The 22,854-nt window shown below is 35.7% G+C and overlaps 1 protein-coding gene and 1 pseudogene across 5 annotated transcripts; one reads left to right on the forward strand and one right to left on the reverse strand.

Moving 5' to 3' along the window:
- Window positions 6,107-11,576, forward strand: LOC104756973 (transcription factor MEE8-like). Of its 5 annotated transcripts, none has more exons than XM_019239710.1 (12): window positions 6,107-6,481; window positions 6,570-6,638; window positions 6,735-6,807; window positions 6,895-7,481; window positions 7,667-7,718; window positions 7,809-7,917; window positions 8,047-8,105; window positions 8,206-8,237; window positions 8,327-8,425; window positions 8,525-8,574; window positions 8,673-8,749; window positions 8,864-11,576. In XM_019239710.1, the coding sequence occupies exon 12, from the start codon at window positions 9,521-9,523 to the stop codon at window positions 11,558-11,560; it is 2,040 nt and encodes a 679-aa protein (XP_019095255.1). In that variant the 5' UTR covers window positions 6,107-6,481; window positions 6,570-6,638; window positions 6,735-6,807; window positions 6,895-7,481; window positions 7,667-7,718; window positions 7,809-7,917; window positions 8,047-8,105; window positions 8,206-8,237; window positions 8,327-8,425; window positions 8,525-8,574; window positions 8,673-8,749; window positions 8,864-9,520; the 3' UTR covers window positions 11,561-11,576. The 5 variants fall into 5 exon arrangements, with proteins under 5 accessions (XP_019095255.1, XP_019095254.1, XP_010477948.1 ...); XM_019239709.1 differs by having other exon boundaries at window positions 8,061-8,105; XM_019239712.1 differs by lacking the exons at window positions 6,107-6,481; window positions 6,570-6,638 and having other exon boundaries at window positions 6,710-6,807; window positions 8,061-8,105.
- LOC104756974 lies at window positions 20,057-20,884 on the reverse strand (annotated as a pseudogene).

Genomic DNA, 22,854 nt, shown 5'->3' on the forward strand with positions numbered 1-22,854 from the left:
AACAAGAGAATGGAGGAGGATACGACGACGAAGAACCCTTTGTTGGACTTTTTGAAGCCAAGTCATCGCTTGTTTAATTATTTCGATCGGCAGGTTGTTTGGCATGCGTGTATAGTAAAGCCATCCGTAGACGACGACGACCTGCCTGCTATGCCCGTTGTTATTGAGGGTTTTTTCCGTCTTCTTCCTCGTCTCGAGGAATTGGGTATGCATACTTATCTGGGTGGTTTTTCTCCCCTGGCTGACGAAGAATGTAATAATTTTCATCTAAAAAAACTGCCGCCACGTATGCCGTCACTGCGATCTCAGCTTGCTCTTCTTCAGCCTTACGTTCAGCTTCCACCCCCTTCAATGGAGGAGCCTTACATTGTGAATCCGCCCACTTTAATAGAGTTGGCGCAACATGCCTCACGTATAGCCGGAATGACTCCTCTTCCACCATTGCCTCTACCAGAGTCAGTCCTTGTTCCAGAAGACCAATTTCTTGCACGACATCCGGTGATTGTTTTCTTCCGACTCTTGCATTTCCTTTTTTTTTTTTTTTTTNAACCCTTTGTTGGACTTTTTGAAGCCAAGTCATCGCTTGTTTAATTATTTCGATCGGCAGGTTGTTTGGCATGCGTGTATAGTAAAGCCATCCGTAGACGACGACGACCTGCCTGCTATGCCCGTTGTTATTGAGGGTTTTTTCCGTCTTCTTCCTCGTCTCGAGGAATTGGGTATGCATACTTATCTGGGTGGTTTTTCTCCCCTGGCTGACGAAGAATGTAATAATTTTCATCTAAAAAAACTGCCGCCACGTATGCCGTCACTGCGATCTCAGCTTGCTCTTCTTCAGCCTTACGTTCAGCTTCCACCCCCTTCAATGGAGGAGCCTTACATTGTGAATCCGCCCACTTTAATAGAGTTGGCGCAACATGCCTCACGTATAGCCGGAATGACTCCTCTTCCACCATTGCCTCTACCAGAGTCAGTCCTTGTTCCAGAAGACCAATTTCTTGCACGACATCCGGTGATTGTTTTCTTCCGACTCTTGCATTTCCTTTTTTTTTTTTTTGCCCTTCCGATCGACTTAATTGACTTGTATCTGAGTAGCAGTAACATATACGTACGTTTGCAGGGTTTTTCTACAGTTACGGTTTTTGTTGAAAACTTACATGTCAAAGACATCGTAGTGGAGTCGCTATCGCAAACCGTGGCAACTTTGAAGAAGAAAATAGCTGGGGAGACCCGAATTCCACCAAGCAAACAGAAGTTAAGTGGAAAAGTTGGGTTGTTAAAGGACAACAGGTCACTTGCACATTACAATGTGGGGCCAGACGACATCTTGACACTATACCAGACATCTTATTAGTGAGATATGCAGCAGTGAAGTTGTTTTTCACTCTCTTTAAACCCCTTCTTAAGCTTTGTTTATGGAGTGGCAGCTGCTTGTGTATGTAACACCTCTTTAGTCTGTGATACTCTTATGTACCGATCTGAAGCCTAGTGAGAGCTGTGTGACATTGCGCATGCATTTCACAAGGAAGGTACCCTATCATATATACACAAAGATTTGTATTGCTGAAAGATGTATTCTATCATATAGAGATTGATTAGAGAGATGTATTGGACCGTTGCGCAAGGTAACATCTCAATACTGTAGCAAACAAAACCTATAAATATATACACAATTGTTTAAAAATTAAAAACTATTAGAAAATCTTAACAGTTGATTTGATTCTTTAAATACTAAATAGTTATTATATAAACAACTAAAACAAATACTATTAAGAACAAAACTATGAGCTAAAACAAACAAAAAAATATTATTAAATATACAACTAAAACAAATATTTTAAATACAAAATTATGATTAAATACTAAACTAAAATAAATATGAAATATAAAAACTATAATTAAATATAATAATAATTATAAACAAAAATTACTATTGAATACAAAATTATTATTAGATATAAAAAATTAATCACTCGAAACAATAACATATATATTTTGCCATTTACCGAATGCAATTTGACTTAGTATTTTGTTTATTGGTAGTATAATATCACTTAATTTTTAAAATAATAATTTTTGTATTTTTTATTTATTTTAATTTTATATTTAATTCTAATTTTTGTAGTTTATCGTAATTATTGTATTTAAACCTTTAATATTTTTTTTAATTAATTACGTATATATGTGTATATACGTTTTGTTTGCCATAATATTGAAAAGTCATTGTGGCGCAATGGTCTTTTTTTTTCAACGAAGCATGTGTAAAATGTCCAAGTCAACGAAATTTTGCTATTATATTCGAAAGTCAAACAAAGCTTTAGAATTTAAATGACATTTTGAAAGTTAATAATTTTTTTGTTCCAAATTTGTAAGTTGATGTTTTTTTTTACAGTTTTCCCATATGTTATTACACTCATTGGTTTATTTGATTTCATTTTTTTGTTCTCATCTGTTAAGAAATTTGAATATTAGCCTCTTCATATTCTTGAAGTATTTGAGTTGGCATGTTCACAATGTCGCCGTTATTACTTCGTCTGTCTTGTTTTAAAGTATACTAGACTATAACATCTGGATATAAAGCTAATTTTGTTCGAAGTGGGAGCCTTGATTTATTTAACTCTCATCCTACTCTCTCTAGTGTATACAAGGATGTAAGTGTTTTACATACTTGAGTGCAATTTGTAATGTATATATGTGCATGTGTTGATAATGATATTAGTTTTTTATTTTGGTTATTTTTTATGCATAAGGTTATTGTGCTTCGCTTATGGATTCAGGCTATATGGTGCCTCCGTCCAGAGTTGTTTTCAACTTTCATCCCCTTCATCCGAGCTGTCAGACTGGAATATGTCGCCTATACCGCTGACACTTGCTATTACCCTGACTTATCTTGTTGTACTGTTTTCTAAGTATTTTAAGGAGCACCCAATTTGTATTATAGGTGCTACCATTTTCTAAGTATTTTAGAGAGCACTCAGATTGTATAATAGGTGCTTTTTCTAAGTATTTCAAAGAGCACCCAAATTGTATAATAGGTGCGGTGATGATGATGATGATATTAATTACATTGAAGAATCTACGTATTTTAATCTTCGCAATTTTGTTGCATTTGTGAGTAGAAAAATAAATCATTGAAACGAATCTTTTGAGATGAACTCAAACTCGTATGGACACAATTTTTCAGATTTGACCTTATCGGAGTCTAAAACAGCATTTTCAAATTTTATGAAGTACATTTTATGAGTATACTCTTTTTGGAACATCCATTTAAGTAAAAAACAATTTCATCTGTTAACCCATCATCTATTTAATTAAACTATTTTTAATTTAACCCATCTGAACATCCATTTAATTTAATTGTTTGATGGGTTTAAAATGGATTCAAACACAATTGATTGGGTTCAAACGGATATATATCTAAAATTTTGATATAAATTAAAATAATTTTAAAATTTTATTGGTGTCAATTGCACCAACAACACTCAACGTGCCTCCACCCCTGGTTGTGACCATTATGGTGGTACGAAGTGCATGGCTTACAGATGATGTTCCACAGTTGCAGTCCTGACTGTTTTCCGCAAAATCAAATCAACTGAACTTTTGAAACCATTTTTCCTATTAACCCAAAATCCAATATTAATACATCAATTTTTCCCAAGTGTTAATCTATTTAAATGTTTCTTGTTACAAATTAATCAGAAGTTCTTGAGTTTGCTCAACCAAGCTGGAGGAGGGTAATGTAAATGAGTAACTTCAGATTTGTTAATACTGGATCTACATTAGAGATATCCACCAAAGGAAAATAGTATATGATACAAAATCAGTTAATCTTATATTTTTTATTATTCATGGTTTAAATGACATAAATTTGAAAATTTATTGTTTAAATGACATACATTTACAAATTCATAGTTTAAATGGTTTATATTTAAAAGTTCATAGTTTAAATGATATCTTTTTGAATTAAAATTTCCATGAAAACAACGTTGTTTTGTCAGTAGCTGAGTGATTAACAGCATAGTAACGTCTGTTAGAAAGTCAATTATCGGATTTAACGTCATATCTTTTTTAGCTTGGTCAACGAAACTTCATGTTTAAAAAATCTACTCAACAAAAATTCATGATTTAAATGATATTTTTCTCAACTAAAATATAAATTTTCTTCGAAGGTGAATAAGCGGTTGATGAAAGAATGACTTAATGCTATATTTCATAAATCTCGGTAATAATAGCTTAATGCGTTTTTGTAGGTACGAGATTGTTTTAAATAAGCTGCTTTAAGACAATCTTTAATTATGACTGATGATGATGATCATGGCGACGGTATCAACTATATACTTCAAATATCCAAAAAAGATTAAAAATATCCAACCTACATTTTAGAAGACATTGAAAACTATATACTTCAAAAAAGAAAAGAAAAACCAATTAAATAATTTCCTAAACAATTTAAGAAAATGAATGACACCAAAAAAGTAATAGAAATTCCGATAGGATTGAAGAAAAGTGTTGCTAAAAGAGATATCATACATTGAACAGACATGCCTGGACCTGAGTTACATGCTTTTGCTTTCTTAGCATACCATTCATCCATACCACCAACACGATACATATATAAATAAGTGAAAATTGTTCTGTTTTTAAAGAAAAAATAAATAGATTTCACAAAAGAATACTACGAGAGAATGTAAAAACGTTTAAAGTATCATCTGATTACTATTTATTTTTCAGTAAAAACACTTTAGACTTTAGAGTATCATCCTAGTAAAGAGATCGATGAATGCATGCATGGAGCAGCAAAATATGAGAAAGACAATGGTAGGCTACGACTTTTGCACGTGCGAAAAATAGGAGCGACTGTGTCGGGAAGTTAGCCGTTGCCGTGGAGCACCCCTTTAGAACATCTAATGAGTATCATTTTCAAAACTACGCATTCCATATATGTTACGCAATAACGTGGTCTTTTTCTGAATTGTTTTTTCTTCTTTACAGCTGTCTTTAAATATACTTACGAAAACAACTAACAGATGTTTTACTAAACGAACTTACATTATTGATACATATTTTGATCTATAGTTTTGAACCAAAAATTACTGGGAAGGGTCTCACTAGAGCCGATTATAATTATTAGTTTATTACACAAGTAATAACAATGTCATATCAACTAAGTTGATGAAACCTTTTAACAAAAGAAAAAATTAAAAGATAAGCAAAAGAAAAAGAAAAAAAACTAAATGGATGGTGGTCTAGTGGGGATTGAAAAGTGAAAACTCAAAATCACAAGTTCGACTTCATTTGAAAGAAGAAATTTACGCTTCAAACATGGTATTTATCAACGGTTCACCTCGGATAGCGAAAAAAATTACGGAGCAAAGATTCAAAACTTAAATCTGTATCACTGTATGCATCATTGTCATTAACGTTGTTAGATGGAGTCGACAAAGTCTTTTTCATTAAACATACAATCCATACATATATAGTTTACTTGAAGGTTAGTTTTAGGTAAAATATATGTTGAGGTTTTGTATTAGGCTTATTTGGAAAATTTTGTTATGAAAAAAAGGATTTGGGAACAAATTAACTAACCGGGGTACGTGTAGGAGCATCGTTATTATCTGTTAATTCTTTACATCCTTTAGTATTTGTTTTTTATTCGAGAAAGTTAATTTCTAGAAAGATTCCTAAATCCGGACACTCTCATGAGCAAAGAGTATTCAACCTCTCCTAGCAACTCGAAAGGTTCTCTCTGAATCATTCAGATATATATATATATATATATATATATATATATATATATATATATATTAAAATCGACAACACTAGATTATATATCTTACTATGACAATTTTTTAATATTTGTATTGAACGTAGAGAACTCCTGATGCGTCATGCGTGTGGTGTTCAGACTAAACGAGTAACAAAGCCACGTGATGTCGTAAGGTCTCAGTGTCGTATCATGTCTGTATATAGCACGCATCGAAAATCTCTATTCTTAAATTTATGACAAAAGGTCAAGAAATGGACACATTGCATTTCTTGGTTATTTATCTATGTACCTTAGATGTCCACCTTATAAAATTTATGATTTTATTTAAATAAAATTGGTAACTTAGTGACGAAGAGTATCTTTTCTGCGGCAAACGTTGTTGTTTCTCGTCATGAGTACTTTACATATCTATCCTCTTCTATCTATAAGTAAGTGTCTGCGTTAAACTCAAGATCTTAACCCAACTTACAAATACATAATCACTTAAACCTATCAAAAGAAATGAACAACGATGAAGAGTTTCTTCGGCTATGGTTGGAGAGAGTGAACTCGCTGGCTGATCCCGAGGCCCATAGTAACGTGCGTAGGATCAACAACGAAGGAGGTGAAGAAAATGCAAGGCAAAAGAGGCCAGCTGAGTCAAAGAGTGACGGAAAGAAGAGTCGAGTTAAGAGACAGTGCGCGACTAAATCTCCTGATGAATTGTTGGCGAAAGTAACGAATAATAATAGTTTTGGTATTGATGCTTCTTCCCCAAGAAACTCTTGATTTCCTCATTATTTTATTTTCTTCTTTGAATTAGGAGATGAAGCGAGAACTTATAAGAACCAAACTTGAAGAACTTAAGGCAGTAACACCCAATTGCCCACAGGTTCACAACCTCTGCCTCCTTATTTCATATTTGATTTTGTTTTTCGATTCGGAGATGATAGTTTTCTTTTAATTCTATTTTCTTATAAATTTGTAGACGGATGTCAACGCCATGCTTGATTGTACTATCGAGTACGTGAGGCACTTGCAGCTTGCAATTCTTTTTATAGGTAGAAATTTATATATGTGGCCATAGTCAATTGTATTAGTTTCATTGAAGCTTATCTTTCTCGTTGTTAATATCTCTTCATTTGCAGCATTCCATGAATACGTACGAAACACTAAGATGTGAGACTGGAGACCGTTGTCGCTGTTTTGATACTCTTCAAGAGTTTCTATTATGTTGTTCTTATTATCTCAGATGTTGTTCTTTATGTGTTTGTTTGTTAGAATAAAGTTGTACTAGAGTTTGATCCGTGCTTTTATCCCTACTATTAAAAGAAAAATATTGTCTGAAATAAACTTTAGTTTTGTAAAAATTTACAATACAATGTCATTGAAAATAAGACAAAATAATTTATTTGCGATAAGGACAAAAGCGTAATTATATTGATTCTGTAATCGGATAAACACGCGGATTCTTTTTACCCATTAGTCTGACCCGGTTTTAACTTTTAATCTCAACCGTTTATTTTATTTTTGAGAATAAATCTGAACCGTTCAATTGACTGAGTGTACTAAACCTAAATTTTATTTTTCTTTCGCCTATGCTCTCTCTCTCGCCGTCTCTCCCAAATGGAGAGTTAAAGAATTTTTTTTTCCTGTTTGTCGACAAAATCGAAGAGATGATAAGAGGAAAAGAAGAAGGCAAAGAATTTTATTCAAGCATCGTGTATATGCTAAGGTATTTTGTTTCTTTTATCTTTTAATTAAGTTTAGATTTTAAATCTATGTTTGATGATTAAAACCGAGTGTAATTGGAATTTTGTTTCTGAATCTTGATGTAGAATGGAAACCAAGTGATATATCATTTTTGCTTATTTAAACATGAAGATTTCAGTCAATTGATATACTCTTTTTTTTTTATAGCTCGATCTTGGGCTGAAGCTATGGCACAAAGTAATTGGGAAGCTTACAAGATGTAAGTTGTTTTTGTATTCTAATGAGACCTTATTTTGTTCATTTCCCAGATTTTTATTTCTTCTTAGTTTCATGTTTTTCGGTTTTGTAGGATTGACGTTTATATATATACGTATGATCGATCATTTGGTGAAGAAAAAAATTCAAAATACTGCAAAATCGTTTATGATTGGAGGAAAGGTTTCACCTGATCTGAGCTGGTAATTATATGACTTTCGTGATCAGAGTAACTATAAGAATATTAAACCATCAGATGTTTGATGGTCAACATCATGATTTTAAGATGGCTACCTTTCACATTCTCTTTTGTTAATTCACATCATAATTAGTATTAATTGTTTAGGTACGATGAAATGAGGCAGAAGTTCAATCGAATACATTGCTGGAGGTGATTCATCATCTTCTTGCGCTATTATTCTATATTTGGTGTTTATGTGCATTATTAGAAGAATTTGTGATATCTTCTTTATTTGGTTTCGTTTTTTCAGGTGTTATCCATAACTCAATCAAATTGGCCCAAGTAAAGGACTGTTAAACCTTATCCTCATAACTATTTTTAAATGTTAGTACCTTTGTTGCTTAACCTTACAATTTATTTGATTACTGCAGTGGATGCTTCAAACTCTTTAGGCAACCAGTTACATGGGATCCATTGGAAAGAACAAATAGGGAGAGGCAATGAAGGATGCTACCGTACCTGGTGTCAATGTGAGTCTTCTTTAGGTTTAGTTATTGGTGTTTGGTTCTGATTTAAGTCCATATCAACGGGTGCTATAAACTGTTTATTACCTATTCTTCTATATCCAGGTCCACTATTTTGGAGATGAGTCAAAACCTACTGTTCTTGGTGGAGAAAGGTTAGGGTTACAATCAATCTTTATATTTTCTTTTGATTATTTTCTTAATAAGATATCCTTCTGTTGAGTTGTATTGAGGCGTGTCTCCTTTTTTGTAGGTCGCTCATTGCAAATCTTTTTACTGCAAGCTGCTACAAGGTTGAACACTTGCATATGCATGAGTACTGGGCTTTAGGTAAAAATATATCTCATCTACTGCCCTTTTTTAAAGAGTTTATTTTATGAGATTTGATACTTTCATATGTTGGAATCTGCTGAGATTTTGTGAAACATGTTTCTTTTTTGGTAGTTGGGAATGCTAAGTTCTACTACATTGATGGATTCTTCGTCACAGTATATCACCATAATCCTTTCAGTTGATATGTGAACATGCAGCTGCTAACAACAAGCTAAGAAGACATGATCCTTTATGAGAACCAGACATTTCATATTTTGTAATGTCTTCTCTTTGATCAGACTTCAACACATTTCTCTACTGTTTCTCCCTAACAGTAGCAAGAATCAAGGTTTACTGACATCTGAAATACCTATCTACTCTCAGTTAGTACATGATTTTTTCTATTAAGAATTTTTTTTTTTTAAGAATCTAAGTTATTGGATAAGTTGAGGTTTGTTTAGTTTTAGCAACCAGATGGAATCTTATAGAATTGTCAGTTTTGTAGATAACATCCATGTTGTTTCTTCTTACGTTCTTTGTTTTTAATTGTGTACAAAATCAATCTGTGTGACATGTTTTTGTTGGGTATATTGTAATGTTCTCTGTTGAACAAAACGACAATGCACATTTTTGGATGAACTAAATTTTTTGTTTTCAAACCAATAAAAAAGATTTGACAATCTGCAACAAGTTTTGATTCGATTAATTTGGTTTCTTTGTTACAATTATATTTTCTATATTTAGTCTTTAGAATTATGGTAAGAATATAACGACTGCAAGTATTGTAAAATGAAATCCATGTTGTCGGCGAACCGCTGGTTCCCTGAGATTCGAGTTTCCGGCAGCAATCCAGCTTCAGCGAAAGCTGAAGGTGGCTCAAATCGACCCCCTCCCTTCCCTCCCGACCCCCCAGACATTTCCCCACTCATCTCCTTCTCTGACTTCCCCCCTCTCACCCCCACTTCTCCCTCCTCTCTCTCGCCCCTAACCAAAACTGATTATGTCGACCCAGAGCGAGTAATCCTAGCACTTCCTGCTCTTCACAAATCAACTCCTGTGGTAGTAAACCCCCAGGCTCAAGCTATCCTTAACTCATACAACCTCTCCTTGGCCCCAAAACCTAGATCTGCAAACACTGCTACAGTGTCACAAGGAAAAACTGTAGCCCAGACTGATGGTCTCCTTACCAAATCCCCACCAAAGGTTACCCGTCTCTTACTAAACCCTTTCCACCCCAAAACCTTGTCGCAAGAGACTCAAGAGGAACACGCCCAACTGAACCCTTCCCATCCCGAACCTTTGGCGCAAGAGACTCAAAAGGTACAAGCCCAACAATCTTCTCAGCCATCTGTTATTCCCCCTTTGACTTCCTGTAATCAAGAGAAAACCCGTCCAACTATAGCCTCAAGCTCAAGCTCGTTACCTCGTTGTCCTGGTGATCCTTCAGGTGCCATCTCTCCCGAGGGTCCTCTGTTACCCTCCCCACCATCCTCTGCCCCAGTAACTGTTACTCAAACCCAGCAGTTGGAGAAGAGTCATCAGTCAGTTCAACAACAAACCTCAAGCTCAAGACCTGAAACTTTGGCTCAGAAACTTAAGAAAAGTGCAGATAGAACCCTAACCCGCTTGGCCCCTGTAGACTATTCCCCAGAAGGGAAGCCTCGCATTGTCATTCCAGATGCAGTCTTCCAAGAGGGAGCCGAGCTTCACAAAGATTTCATCATCGGCACCTTCAAAGGAAGGCTCCCACCCTACAAACAAATTCATAGTGTGCTTAGCCACATGTGGGGAAGAGGCCAAAGGCTAGAGATTCACCTAAACCATTCAAAAAACTCAATGTTAGTCAGGCTGCCCAATGAATTCATTCGAACTAAAGTTTTAGAGAAAAAACTGTGGTACATTGGAGACAGCATGTTTCTCGTGGCTCAGTGGAATGCTTCTGGAGGTGAGAACATGAATTTGGATGCCATCCCCATTTGGGCGCACCTAAAGGGCATGCCTTTTGACTTAATGCACCACAAAGGAATAAGTCTTGTGGCTGGTCTAGTGGGTGAACCTAAAGAAATGGATGAGTTCACTAGGAACCTCGTCAGTCTTTCAGAAGCCCATGTTAAGGTCGAGAGAAACTTAACTGAACCCCTCCCCTCTTCGGTGGAGATTCAACGAGAAAGTGGAGAAATAATAACAATCTCAGTCGAGTATCCTTGGGTTCCCCCCACTTGTTCTCACTGCAAAGATATAGGTCACGTAATTCGCTATTGTCCCTCAGTTGCACCGTCCTGGGTCCAGAAACAAAAGACTAATGAAAAACCTCTTCCCAAAGGACATAATGCGGAAACACCACCTTTTCATGCTCCCACGAGTAGTTCTATCCCTGACCCTGGAGCTTCCTCTGGTCTCTCTTCAGGTTGCTCCCCCCTTCCTCCTTCCCCACCCACCTCTCTTGTTTCAGAAACCCTTCCTCCTGCTGTTCAGTTTTCCGTACCTCAGGAGAAAACCACTACTAATCACCCTATCCGACCCCAATCCAAAGCAAAAGCTAGGAAACCACCCACTACACAAAACAAGTCCACTCCCTTGCGAAACATCTCCATCCCAATCTCCACTAACCCTTTTGACATCCTAACTAATCAACCACCGCCTTCCCAAATTCCAAACCCATCCTCAGAAACACCTCCATCCCCAAATGTCTTGCCTAACCCGCCTAACCCACCTACTTCCCCCCTCCCGCCTTCAGCCATGCAAATTGACCCACCTACCTCTTCTGACCCTAATAGTCCTACTCTGGCGAATCTCCCACATAAGGGAGAGGATCCAAATCAACTATAATATTCTCATTTTCCTATGTATATACGGCCCTTTTTTTGGAACGTTCGTGGTCTAAATGACCCGGATAAACACAGGCCTTTTGTTAACTGGCTAACTATGCATAAGCCTACTTTTGGAGCTATCTTAGAAACCCACATAAAGGAACCAAATTTGAACCGAGTGATGAACCTTGCTTGCCCAGGGTGGCATTACACTTCAAACCACTCTTCGGACGAAGATGGTAGAATAGTCCTCATCTGGCGTCAGCCTACCACAGTCTCAGTCCTGCATCAAACAAAGCACTTGATCACAGCGGAAATTTCAACCAATGGTCATCGGTTTTACTTTACTGCCGTCTACGCCCCTAACCTAGGTGAAGAGCGAACTGACCTTTGGTGTGAAATGTTGAGCCTCCATCAAAGATTTCAGCTGGACACGGCTCCTTGGTTGGTAGGAGGGGACTTTAATCAAATAATTCATCCAGCCGAACACTCAAGTCCCTTTGTAAATCACTTAACCTCGCGTATGGTTGAGCTTCGTGACTGCCTCCTGCAACTTGAGCTCCTCGATGTACGCTATCAAGGCCCAAACTTCACCTGGACAAACAAGAACCCGTCAAACCCCATTGCAAAAAAACTAGACAGGTTATTGGTGAACAATCCATGGTTAACGTGTTACCCTGATAGTGTAGCTACTTTCTTAGCCCCAGAAATCTCAGACCACTCTCCTTGCATCCTTAACCTCAATGCAAACCTCCCCACCTCAGGGACCAAACCTTTCAAATTTTTCAATTTTCTCACCAAGCATCCCCTGTTTACCCAAACGGTTGAAGCTGCTTGGATTCTTGCTGGAAACTCCACTTCTCGGGAAATATGTTTGTCGACACTAAGTGCAAAACAAAAAACACTAAAAAGAGCGTTAAAAACACTTTCTCGAGAGAACTTTTCTAATATTCAAATCAGAGTGAGAGAAACTAACCTTTTGCTTCAAGCTATGCAGGTACAATCCATGTCATCCCCTTCAACCACTTTGTTCCAACAGGAGAGAGAACTACAATCCAAATGGGAGTTTCTGCGACAAATCGAAGAGGCTTACTTCAGGCAGCGGTCGCGCATCAACTGGCTCAAAGAAGGGGACTTAAACACGGCTTACTTCCACCGGATCACTCAGCTTCGGAATGCATTCAACGCCATCAGATCCTTCACAACTCTCTCTGGTACACTGGTCGACAATCCCATTGAGATGAGCTATATGGCAGTTAGTCACTTCCAGTCAATCCTTGGTCCTCTGATTTTGCCTCCTCTTACCATTTCCCCAGCCTGGATTCAGTCTCGAATCACTTTTCGTTGCTCTCCTGCACTAAAACAATCAATGGTCACCTTACCATCTATGGAAGAGATTCGAGTAGTGATGTTTAAGCTAAATGCAAATAAAGCGGCAGGGCCTGACGGCTATACCTCTGCTTTCTACAAAGCGAGTTGGGAGATTCTGGGTCAGGAAGTCCAAGGTAGCATCCTCAAGTTCTTTCAAACTTCTTTCCTCCCTTCGGCAATCAATGCAACAACTCTTGCTCTGATTCCAAAAACTCCAGGCGCCACTCTAGTGTCGGATTTCAGGCCCATTTCATGCCTCAATACCCTCTATAAGGTCATCTCCAAACTGTTAGTTTCTCGACTTAAGCCAGTTCTCCCGGATCTGATCCAAAGGAACCAGTCTGCATTTATAAAAGGAAGACTGTTAGTAGAAAATACATTGCTAGCAGCAGAGCTTGTTAATGGCTACCACAAAGAAAAAGGACCAAAGCGCATTACAATAAAGGTCGACATAGCAAAAGCATTCGACACAATACGATGGGAGTTTATCTTCAGCTGTCTGCGAGGCATTGAAATCCCTGAACTCTACATTCGTTGGTTGCAAGCCTGTATCTGCACCCCTTCTTTCTCAGTGGGTTTCAACGGTAATGTGCACGGGTATTTCAAAGGCTCCAGAGGGTTGCGGCAAGGAGATCCGCTCTCTCCTTACCTCTTCGTCATTGCTATGAACTGTCTCTCGTTCATGCTTGACCAAGCTGCACAAGGAGGCAAATTTCACTATCACCATAAATGTCAAAATCAAAAGCTAACTCACTTATGCTTTGCAGATGATTTGCTTATCTTCGTAGATGGCTCGCTAAACTCACTGCAAAGCGTTCTTCAAGTCTTAAAAGAGTTTGAAGAAGTCTCGGGCTTAGCAATTAGCCTCCCAAAGACAAGTTTCTTCACTTCTGGCCTCTCGGACCCTGAAATCAATCAAATCAAGTCAGAAACAGGCTTATCTCACGGTCAACTCCCAATCCGCTACCTAGGAGTTCCCCTCTGCACAAAGAAACTCACCCTTTTAGACTGTGCTCCGCTTATCCAAAAGGTGAAAGGCAGATTTAATGCGTGGTCAACTAAGACCCTTTCCTTCGCAGGCAGACTCCAACTGTTAAATACAGTCATAAACGGGATCACAAACTTCTGGTCCTCTGCGTTTGTACTGCCAAAGAGATGCATTAATATCCTGAACTCTTTGTGTGGTGCGTTCTTGTGGAAAGGAACTACGGAGGGCCATCACTCAGCAAGGGTGGCTTGGGCGACGGTAACAGCTGCAAAAAGTGAAGGAGGGTTAGGAATACGGGATCTGAAAAGTTGGAACAAGGCATGTATGATCAAACTTATCTGGCTCCTTTTCTTTTGTTCAGGCTCTGTTTGGGTAGCTTGGTTTAGAGGATCTGTTCTCTCGGGTAATCTTAGTAACTTCTGGACGCGGAAGCCAAACACCAAGTATTCCTGGCTCGCGAATAAACTCCTAAAAATGAGAGAAGAGATTTACCCCTGGATCAAGTTGAAAGTGGGAAATGGAAAAAATTGTAGTTTTTGGAGTGACCATTGGTCGAAACTGGGAAGAATGTCAACCTACCTCCACCGTGAAGGCATTTTAGGAATCCCGAAAGGAGCCACTTTAGCAGACTTATGGCATCGAGGAGCATGGAGGTTGCCTCCTGCACGGTCAGAAACGCAGGTCAACTACCACATAGAGCTCTCAACTATTCATCTTTCAGACGATCCTGACACACATACTTGGTGGATTGACGATCAATTAAAGGATGCCCACTCAACAGGAAAAATATGTCAAGCCCTCAAATGTAACCTCCCTACGGTTTCATGGCATAAGGTAGTTTGGTTCTCTAGAGGGATCCCGAAACATAAATTTCTCACATGGCTATTTGTGTTGAATCGAAACCCTACTCGGGACAGACTAAGAGAATGGGGACTGCAAGTCGACCCAGTTTGCTTACTTTGCAATGGCGAGGATGAAAGCCGAGACCATCTCTTCTTTAACTGCCCTTTCAGCTGGACCATCTGGCACACCACAGCTCGCCGCTGCTCACATAATGCAATTCGATCATGGAATGGAACAATTCAGAGCCTTATCTCCCTCAGAGGAAGTCGAAACGCCAGGTTACTGCTCCTCATCGCTTGGCAAGCCACGATCTATGCCCTATGGACAGAGAGGAACCATCGACTTCACAGAAACTCTTTCAAATCGGCGGATCTTATCATCCGTCAGATTGACACCTTGATCAGAAACAGAGCCTTAAGTTTCCGCGACTCAAATCCTGCCCTCACCTCATCTATACTTCTCCAATGGTTCGCAGGATCAGCACACTGACCAGGTTTGAAACCCTAATCGCCCGTGGAGGCCATGAGATCTAAAGCTCGAAGATTTTTCTCTCTCAATCATTGATGGCTATTGAAGGTGGTTTGAAGTGTCTATACCGCCCAACCGTCTATCTGGTTCACTCCTAACTATTTGGTTCAATTTTAACTCCTCGGTTCAATATTGGTTCTGTCCTAATTATGGGTTTAAATTTAGCTACTACTTAATTAGAGTTTTCATAATTTGAGCTTCCTTTTGGGCCTCGCCCTGTAAACATTTTGTTTCTCTCTCTTTTTTTATTTGAATGCCCTTTAACAAAAAAAAAAAAAAAAAATTATGGTAAGAATATAATGTTATATGTCAAACTAGATTGCGAGTGATTATATGAACTAAATAACAAGAAAAGTAATTATAAATAAATATGACAAAAATAAATTTTATAATGTATCAAACTCATACTAATTTCATTCTATGGATTAAAAGAAAGCATCTCTATATTATTATTATATAAAAATTAATATATGAACGGGTTAATTATTTTATTCTCTTTTTAACATTAAAATTGAACTTATAATTATTTAAACAAATAACTATATAAATCTTGGATTCAAATGTATCAATGATTTGACCTAAAATTGTTAATAAGATATGTCGATTAAAGTATCAACAACAAAATTATTAAAAATATTGTTGTTATGATTAAAATTTTACTGTTCAATCATGTTACAAAAAAAAACTTTAAACTTTACAATTTATATAAATATAAGTTGGGATGTTCTACTCTCATAAAACAATTTATATAAAACCCAATTTTATCCTTAATAATGAGACATTTGATTAGTTCTCGAATTCAAACCGACATGGTACAAAATCATCCAGACATCCACTATAGTTTGGATTCATTTATTTATTAAAAAAAGATATTAAAAAAATAATATACAATTTTAACTAAAATTGAATCAAAATTTGGATTAGAAAATATGCTATTAATATCATGGAAACTGGAAAGTACATTAATGATTATGCAAGTATTAATTGATACAATTATTTCTCATATAACGTGATTTATTATGCTTAAATGTATGGATTACATTTTTGCCATATATTAAACATTTTTGTAACTAAAACAAAACGAAAATTATGGAAATGTAATTAAGTAGGGATACATGGTCAATAATTATGGAAATGTAACTAAGTAGGACAAAAAAATTATGATGGATAAAGAGAGAAAGACAAGATGGGACAGGATGGGATGGGATGGGATGGAACGGGACGGGAAATGTTTCCTATTACAAAGTAGATATGTTTGGATTTATATGAACAATAATTTAAACTAAAACCAAACTGAAATCCAATATTTATATTTATTATCAATATTGTACAAATAGTTTTATATATTTAAAATAATAAGATTCTAACTCATTTTTTCAAATTTAAAATTTATATGAGAAAATTTAATACTAAATTAATTTATATGAAAGGTTTAAATTAAAAAAAACCACGACATCATGTTATTAATGTTTGTCGAAAATTTGAAAGAAGAAAAAAAATAAAACCATAAATAAATATGAGAATAAGGTGGCTGGATGGCTTCAATTGTAGAGACTTTCATAAGGTGGCGAATAAAGTGACGATTATTATCGCGAATAGTGTCACGAGAAATGGTAGATTTTAGTCATATTTAACATTTGGTGGGCCATCTTGGCTTCATGATCAAGTGCATGATAATGAATAATGTTGTTGGTGTTTATTATTGTTCTTGGTTACTTTCGATTCTCAAACTATTTTTGGTTATATCTGATGACCAAAAAAAATGACAAATAAGTCTCTTATTTTTCCACAATCATCAGTCCATGATTAAAAACTTTTTGATTCATCATCACTTAACAAAAGCCAATATGCAATAAATTACATTTCATGAGAAATCATTATTGTAATCACCTAATAAAGAAAAATCTTTTTTTTTTTAACTCCACGACTAAAGAGCAAATAAATAAGAAAAACCTTTTTTTTGTGTGCCATTAAACAAAAAACATATAAAACTAAAAAATTTGATGTATTATGTAAATGAAATTATGATTAAGTCTGGGGAATTTAAGGTATTACAATGAGAAATAATGGATATGCAATGGAAATGGGTAATTCGTATAATAGAAAAGATTGCACTTAAACAATTTTCTTAAAAAAATTCACTATGTGACATATAAAGAACTAATATGAGATGGATATTTTGAAAATTTGGTTGAAAATATTCAAATGGAGACTTTATATATTTCGTGAAGTAATTCTCCACTTTGGAACGGGTAACTTCAATATTTTAGTATTTTTAAAACAGTTAGATAGTTTGTTAAAATTGTATTTTTTTGGATAGTAAAAGCTAATTCTATAAAAAAATATATATATTTAAGAAGAATATGGGTATCCCATCTAAATTTCTTATCTAATCTCTATTAAAAATATTGTCTACCAAGTAATTATGTGAAAGAGAACGATCATAATTGTGACATCCCGGCTTGCGGAGAGGTTTAAAAAAATTATTTGGTCACCTATGTCACCAAAGTGCAGTTTTCTTTTCGGTCAAAGGTCCTGAGAGAACTCTAGAGTTAAGCATGTTTGAGCTGGAGTAGTTTCAGGATGGGTGACCATCCGGAAAATGATTGTCGGAACTGTGCGAATGGAGACAAAACACATTGAAAGATCATGTGGTGATTTGTAGGGATGGTAAATAAATCTTTAAAACCTTCTGGACGTAACAAATCGACTGTCAGATATGGATGGGCCCAATTGCCGGAAATGGAGGTGGGCCTATGGATCGGGAATGGACATGAGTGGGCCCACTAAGGTGATGATCAGAGCGTTACAATAAGACAAAAAATTATAATAGATATGGGAAGATAGGAGATGGAACGGGACATGATAAAACGGGACAGGGACGTGTTTCCCGTTCCTCTAGGTTATATAGTATATACGTGTAATAATCTAAATTAAAACCAAACTTAAATTAGATATTTAAAATAATACAATTATATGAAATATTTTGTCCGTGCTATAGCACGGGTTACTACCTAGTTTATATTATAATTTTAGAATAAAATACGATCTCGAAGATTACAATTAATTCAAGATTAGGATCTTAAAAACTTTTAAAATTAATCATATAAATTATATTTATTCTAAAATTATAATATAAATAAAATAAATTTCAATCCGTGGTCTAACATTAAGGTTTAATTTTTAATAAACAGAATACGATTTCAAAGATCACGATTACTTTTGTTAAATTAGCGAGATTTGATTTTTTTTTATGATTTGAGAGTATATTTTTATCCTTTTAATAATTATTTTATTGATGTGGTTTATTAATAAAATATGTGGAAAATAAATTGATAATATTGTGATTCTAGATATTTGGAACCATGATCTTCCGAAAATAAAGTTTAGAATATCCATGAACTATCAATTTAGAATAACCCGTTTATGATTTTAGTTTTATTTGTTACAATTAATATATAGATTAATTTATAACTTATGTATAATCTATTTGTAATTATTTATTAAAATTATAAAATCTACCAAAACAATGTTGTGTACTTTCTTTTTATATGTTTTTGGTTTAATGGTACGTGTTTTGTTGTAATACGATACCATCTTTAAATTGCGTTCTGAACTTAATAAAGGATATTGCCTAAGATATGATCTGATCACTACGCCCACTTTTCGGCAACTGTCCGCCTTATAATTCTCTTTGTTTAACCTTACGATATGTTTTAGTGATGCAATTTTTTTCTTCTTATATACAGATCAAAAAAGATATTTTTTATTTTTTATTTTATCAATTGGATCTAGTGTGTGATCTTTTACATATCTGATATCTTATAAGTATTTGGGCTAGAAAAATTTAGGTCTTATATCAATATAGTTTATGATCATGTGAAACTATTAAAATACTACTATTTGTTTTATTTGTTTTGAATAAAAATATTACAAAGTTTAACACACTAAAAAAACAAGGTTTTGTGAAATTTTACTAACGTTTGGGTCCTTTGGGAGGCCACTTCTTATAAAATTATAAATATTTTAGAAATAAAATATTGTGAGCCTTAAGGTTGGATGTAACAAACCGAGTCTGCATTTTTGTTCAAAACTTATTTTTAGTATGAATTGCTAACATAAATCATTACATATATGCCAAAAATATTGAATCGGATATAAAATAAAGTTTTATATTGACAATGTTTATTTTCTTTAGAATGGCAGTGATAAATTGAAAGAAAAAAGTACATACACAGGAAAAAGATATAACTTCAGAATTACTTATTTTTAAAAATAAAACAAAATTTTTAGCTTCAGTTTCAGCATAAAAATCAAAAACTTAAAAAGGGTCAAAATCTAAAACCAAAAAAAAAAAAAAAAAATCATGGCCTGATCAGCAATCCAGTAACTTATTTATTTTTCTTTGACATTGTGTTAAAAACTATAATGGAATAACGATGTACGTGATAGTTAAATACTAAAACACTTTGTAAATCTACATCCAAAATCACCTACGTAAGTAGTTAACAAATTTATCAAAATCCAAACTTTACATATTCCAGTGCAGATAGTTTCTTGTTGTTATCGAAAAACAGTTGAAACCTTTGATCTCAAATTCGAGCCTTGCTGAGAGAGGACTACTTACGCCTTACACATATACTATAACAACGGATCCTGTTTAAGGGATCAAGGTGCAAACGACATCAGTCTAGAAGAAATCGACCTAACGTGTTCCATACGCTATATTCTTTAACAAAAATTAATTTCCAAACTCAAAAGGATTGAAAGATACCTTGACGTAAAAGAAAACTCCTTTCAGGTCGCGTTTTCCTGATTCGCCGGCACAGGATCTAACCTAGAAGAATGCTCTGTTGCCGGAGACAAGGCATAAGCAGCAACTGGATAATTAACCATATGTGGCTGCATCGGCCAGACTGGTAAATAGCAGAACATCATTGGCTACTGCGGGGGCAAAGGCTCTTGAACGATAGGCCGTGACTGGTCTCGTACTTCTACTATATCTGTTTCTTTATCTGATACTCCTCCGTTACCATCAGCGGCTGCGGTATTTTCCGGCAGCAACATAGAGGCGGAGGTTGTAGGAGCCGCCTTTTCCTGTCTCATATTCTCCTCGCCCGCTGTTGCATGGACTTTGTCTCCAAGGAAAAACTTCGTCGGACCATTGCTTGGCGGGAAAATCGGGCTGGCAAGAACGGAAGATGAAGAGGTGAAGATCGGCGACTCGAGACCTAGCAACCGGTTGACCGTCACAGACTGTCGCTTGGACTCAGGGTGATTTAACGGGAAGAGGAAGAGACGGATATGCCGGAAGCGATTGGAGTCATACCCGGCGATCATGTTCTGTAGATCATCGTTGTCAGAGACGGTGATGAGAGCGTCGAGGTCGCAGCCAGGGAGCTTGTACTTGAGAGAGAAGTTGCGACTAAAGAGAAGCTTGTCGGAGAGAAGCTTGAAGAAGTCGACAAAGGAGATGCCACGTGGAACGACGACTAACCGCGTCTCTCCGCCGAGGTAGTGGAGGAATTTTTCCGGTGGGAGGGGCATTATACGGCCACCGTAGCTACAGAGCAGACGGAGGTTGGGATTTAACGACGGAGCTTGCGGTTCCATGACGGTGGCAGCGATTTGGAGAGTCAAATCACACAAATTTGATTGGTTTGGAAATTACATATAAAGATTATCTTCTTCTAAAAACGATTTTATTTTTAATAATTAATAAGCTTGATAAACATGAAGCTTCAAAAATATCTCATAAATATATTCTGCAAATAATATTTTCATCTTTATATAATAAGTTTGAACAAGAAAAACAAATCTATGATATAATAATTAAATATAAAATATAATACATGTAAACAATGAAATACAATTTATTAACATCATATATATGCACATATAAATAAATAGAAAATATTTCAAATCTACTAATATTATTTGTAGGCATATATATGTATATATTATTTTATATTTCATTTACATTATACGTATTATACATATTAGTTCAATATATATATATACGAAGGGCTATTGTACATATAATTCAGAACATTTTTTTATAATCATTTATGATTTAAAATGGAGAAGATATCGTTCAACTTGCCTATAAATTCAGCAGTTCAAGATATGTTTCTTTTGGGATAATATTATGGTTCTATAATGTGGCTAAGGCGTACAATTGTTAAACGTGGTTCTCTCTTTAAGTTGTTAGATAGAACAATGGAAGAACTGTTTAACTGTTTCGTGTTAATCGCTAGAATCGGACACTTTGTTCATAGTATGAGAGAGATAAAGTATAATAAAGCACCTGTGGTCTCCCTCTCTCATTTAATTTTTAAAATTATAAGTTCATGTGATGCTGCACGTAGTTAGATTTGATTGATTTTATCAATATTTGTAATAGGATTTGAAAAGAAAAAAAATTCCACACTACACGTTTCATCAATGAGCATTTTTTTTTTTTTTTGGACAAACCATCAATGAGCATCTAAAAACAAAAGCCCATTGTAGTGCCATCAAGGCTAATGTAATGTTAATTATCCCAATTTAGTTTAGGGTTGCAAACAAGTAGTGTGCTATAAATATATATGAAGTCATGAGAACTTTGATGGTAACCCTTTTGAGACAACTCTCCTTCATATTTTATGAGATTATAATCTGAAAATCAATTGATTTTGGTGACAATTTAAGAGTTTTCTTATTCTACTTACAGATATATATATATATATATATATATATATATATATATATATATTATAGAATTCAGTTCAACGACAACAACATATTAAAGTAGAAAGTATTGGGATTAAAATTAAGGATAAACTTCATCTCATTAGTCGTCATACAGTTTATTCGACTAAGAGGGATTATCACAAAAGGTCAATTAAGAAACAGCAAAGAGGTAAGCTATACAAGCTTTGTGGACGACATCGAGATGGCATCACTTATTATCCCTCTTTACAAATACATTAACGTATAATATTAGCCATATATATGAAATGCATACGTAGAAGTCTTTAAACGTACTTAATTATTTTTTATAATGGAACACCGATGATCATTAGAGACGGAGGAAAGGGCCAGTGACAAACCTAGCGATATTTCCGACATTCGTTTGGACGACACTGACCAGAGTAACGGTGGAAGTTAAGAGGCCATCCGGTGGGAAAACAGAACACGTGGCCAAAGGAAGACGTACGGTGACAGCGCACAACGAGGGATTAAAGAGACTTGTTTCCAAAATGTTGGCCACAATGGTGAAGGCACCGGCGGGATCGGTCAGTACTTGGCCAAGGTTGGCGTCTCTGCCGTTACAACTTAAGAAGACGGTAGCAGCGGAAACAGGAGGGGCGTTTAGGTCACCGGTAAGGGTACACCGCAAGACACCTTGAATTTCGATGGTCCGAATTTGGAGGCCGTTTATAAGAAGGCCGTTTATAAGAAGGCCGTGGGAAAGGGAAGCGAGTGAAGCCATAAGAACAAGGGAGAGGAGAAACACATTTGCTTTCGCCATTTTTTTTTCTCTCAGTTTCTTCTTTACTTTCCAAGGAGTGATTTTGTTTTTGGTTGTGTGTGGCCTATGT

This window comes from Camelina sativa, chromosome 17, assembly GCF_000633955.1.
Source record: "Camelina sativa cultivar DH55 chromosome 17, Cs, whole genome shotgun sequence".
NCBI lineage: Eukaryota > Viridiplantae > Streptophyta > Magnoliopsida > Brassicales > Brassicaceae > Camelina > Camelina sativa.

What these genes read in the sequence shown, in the direction of transcription:
- LOC104756973 (XM_019239710.1), top strand. Translation starts at nt 9,521, where the DNA reads ATGAAATCCATGTTGTCGGCGAACCGCTGGTTCCCTGAGATTCGAGTT.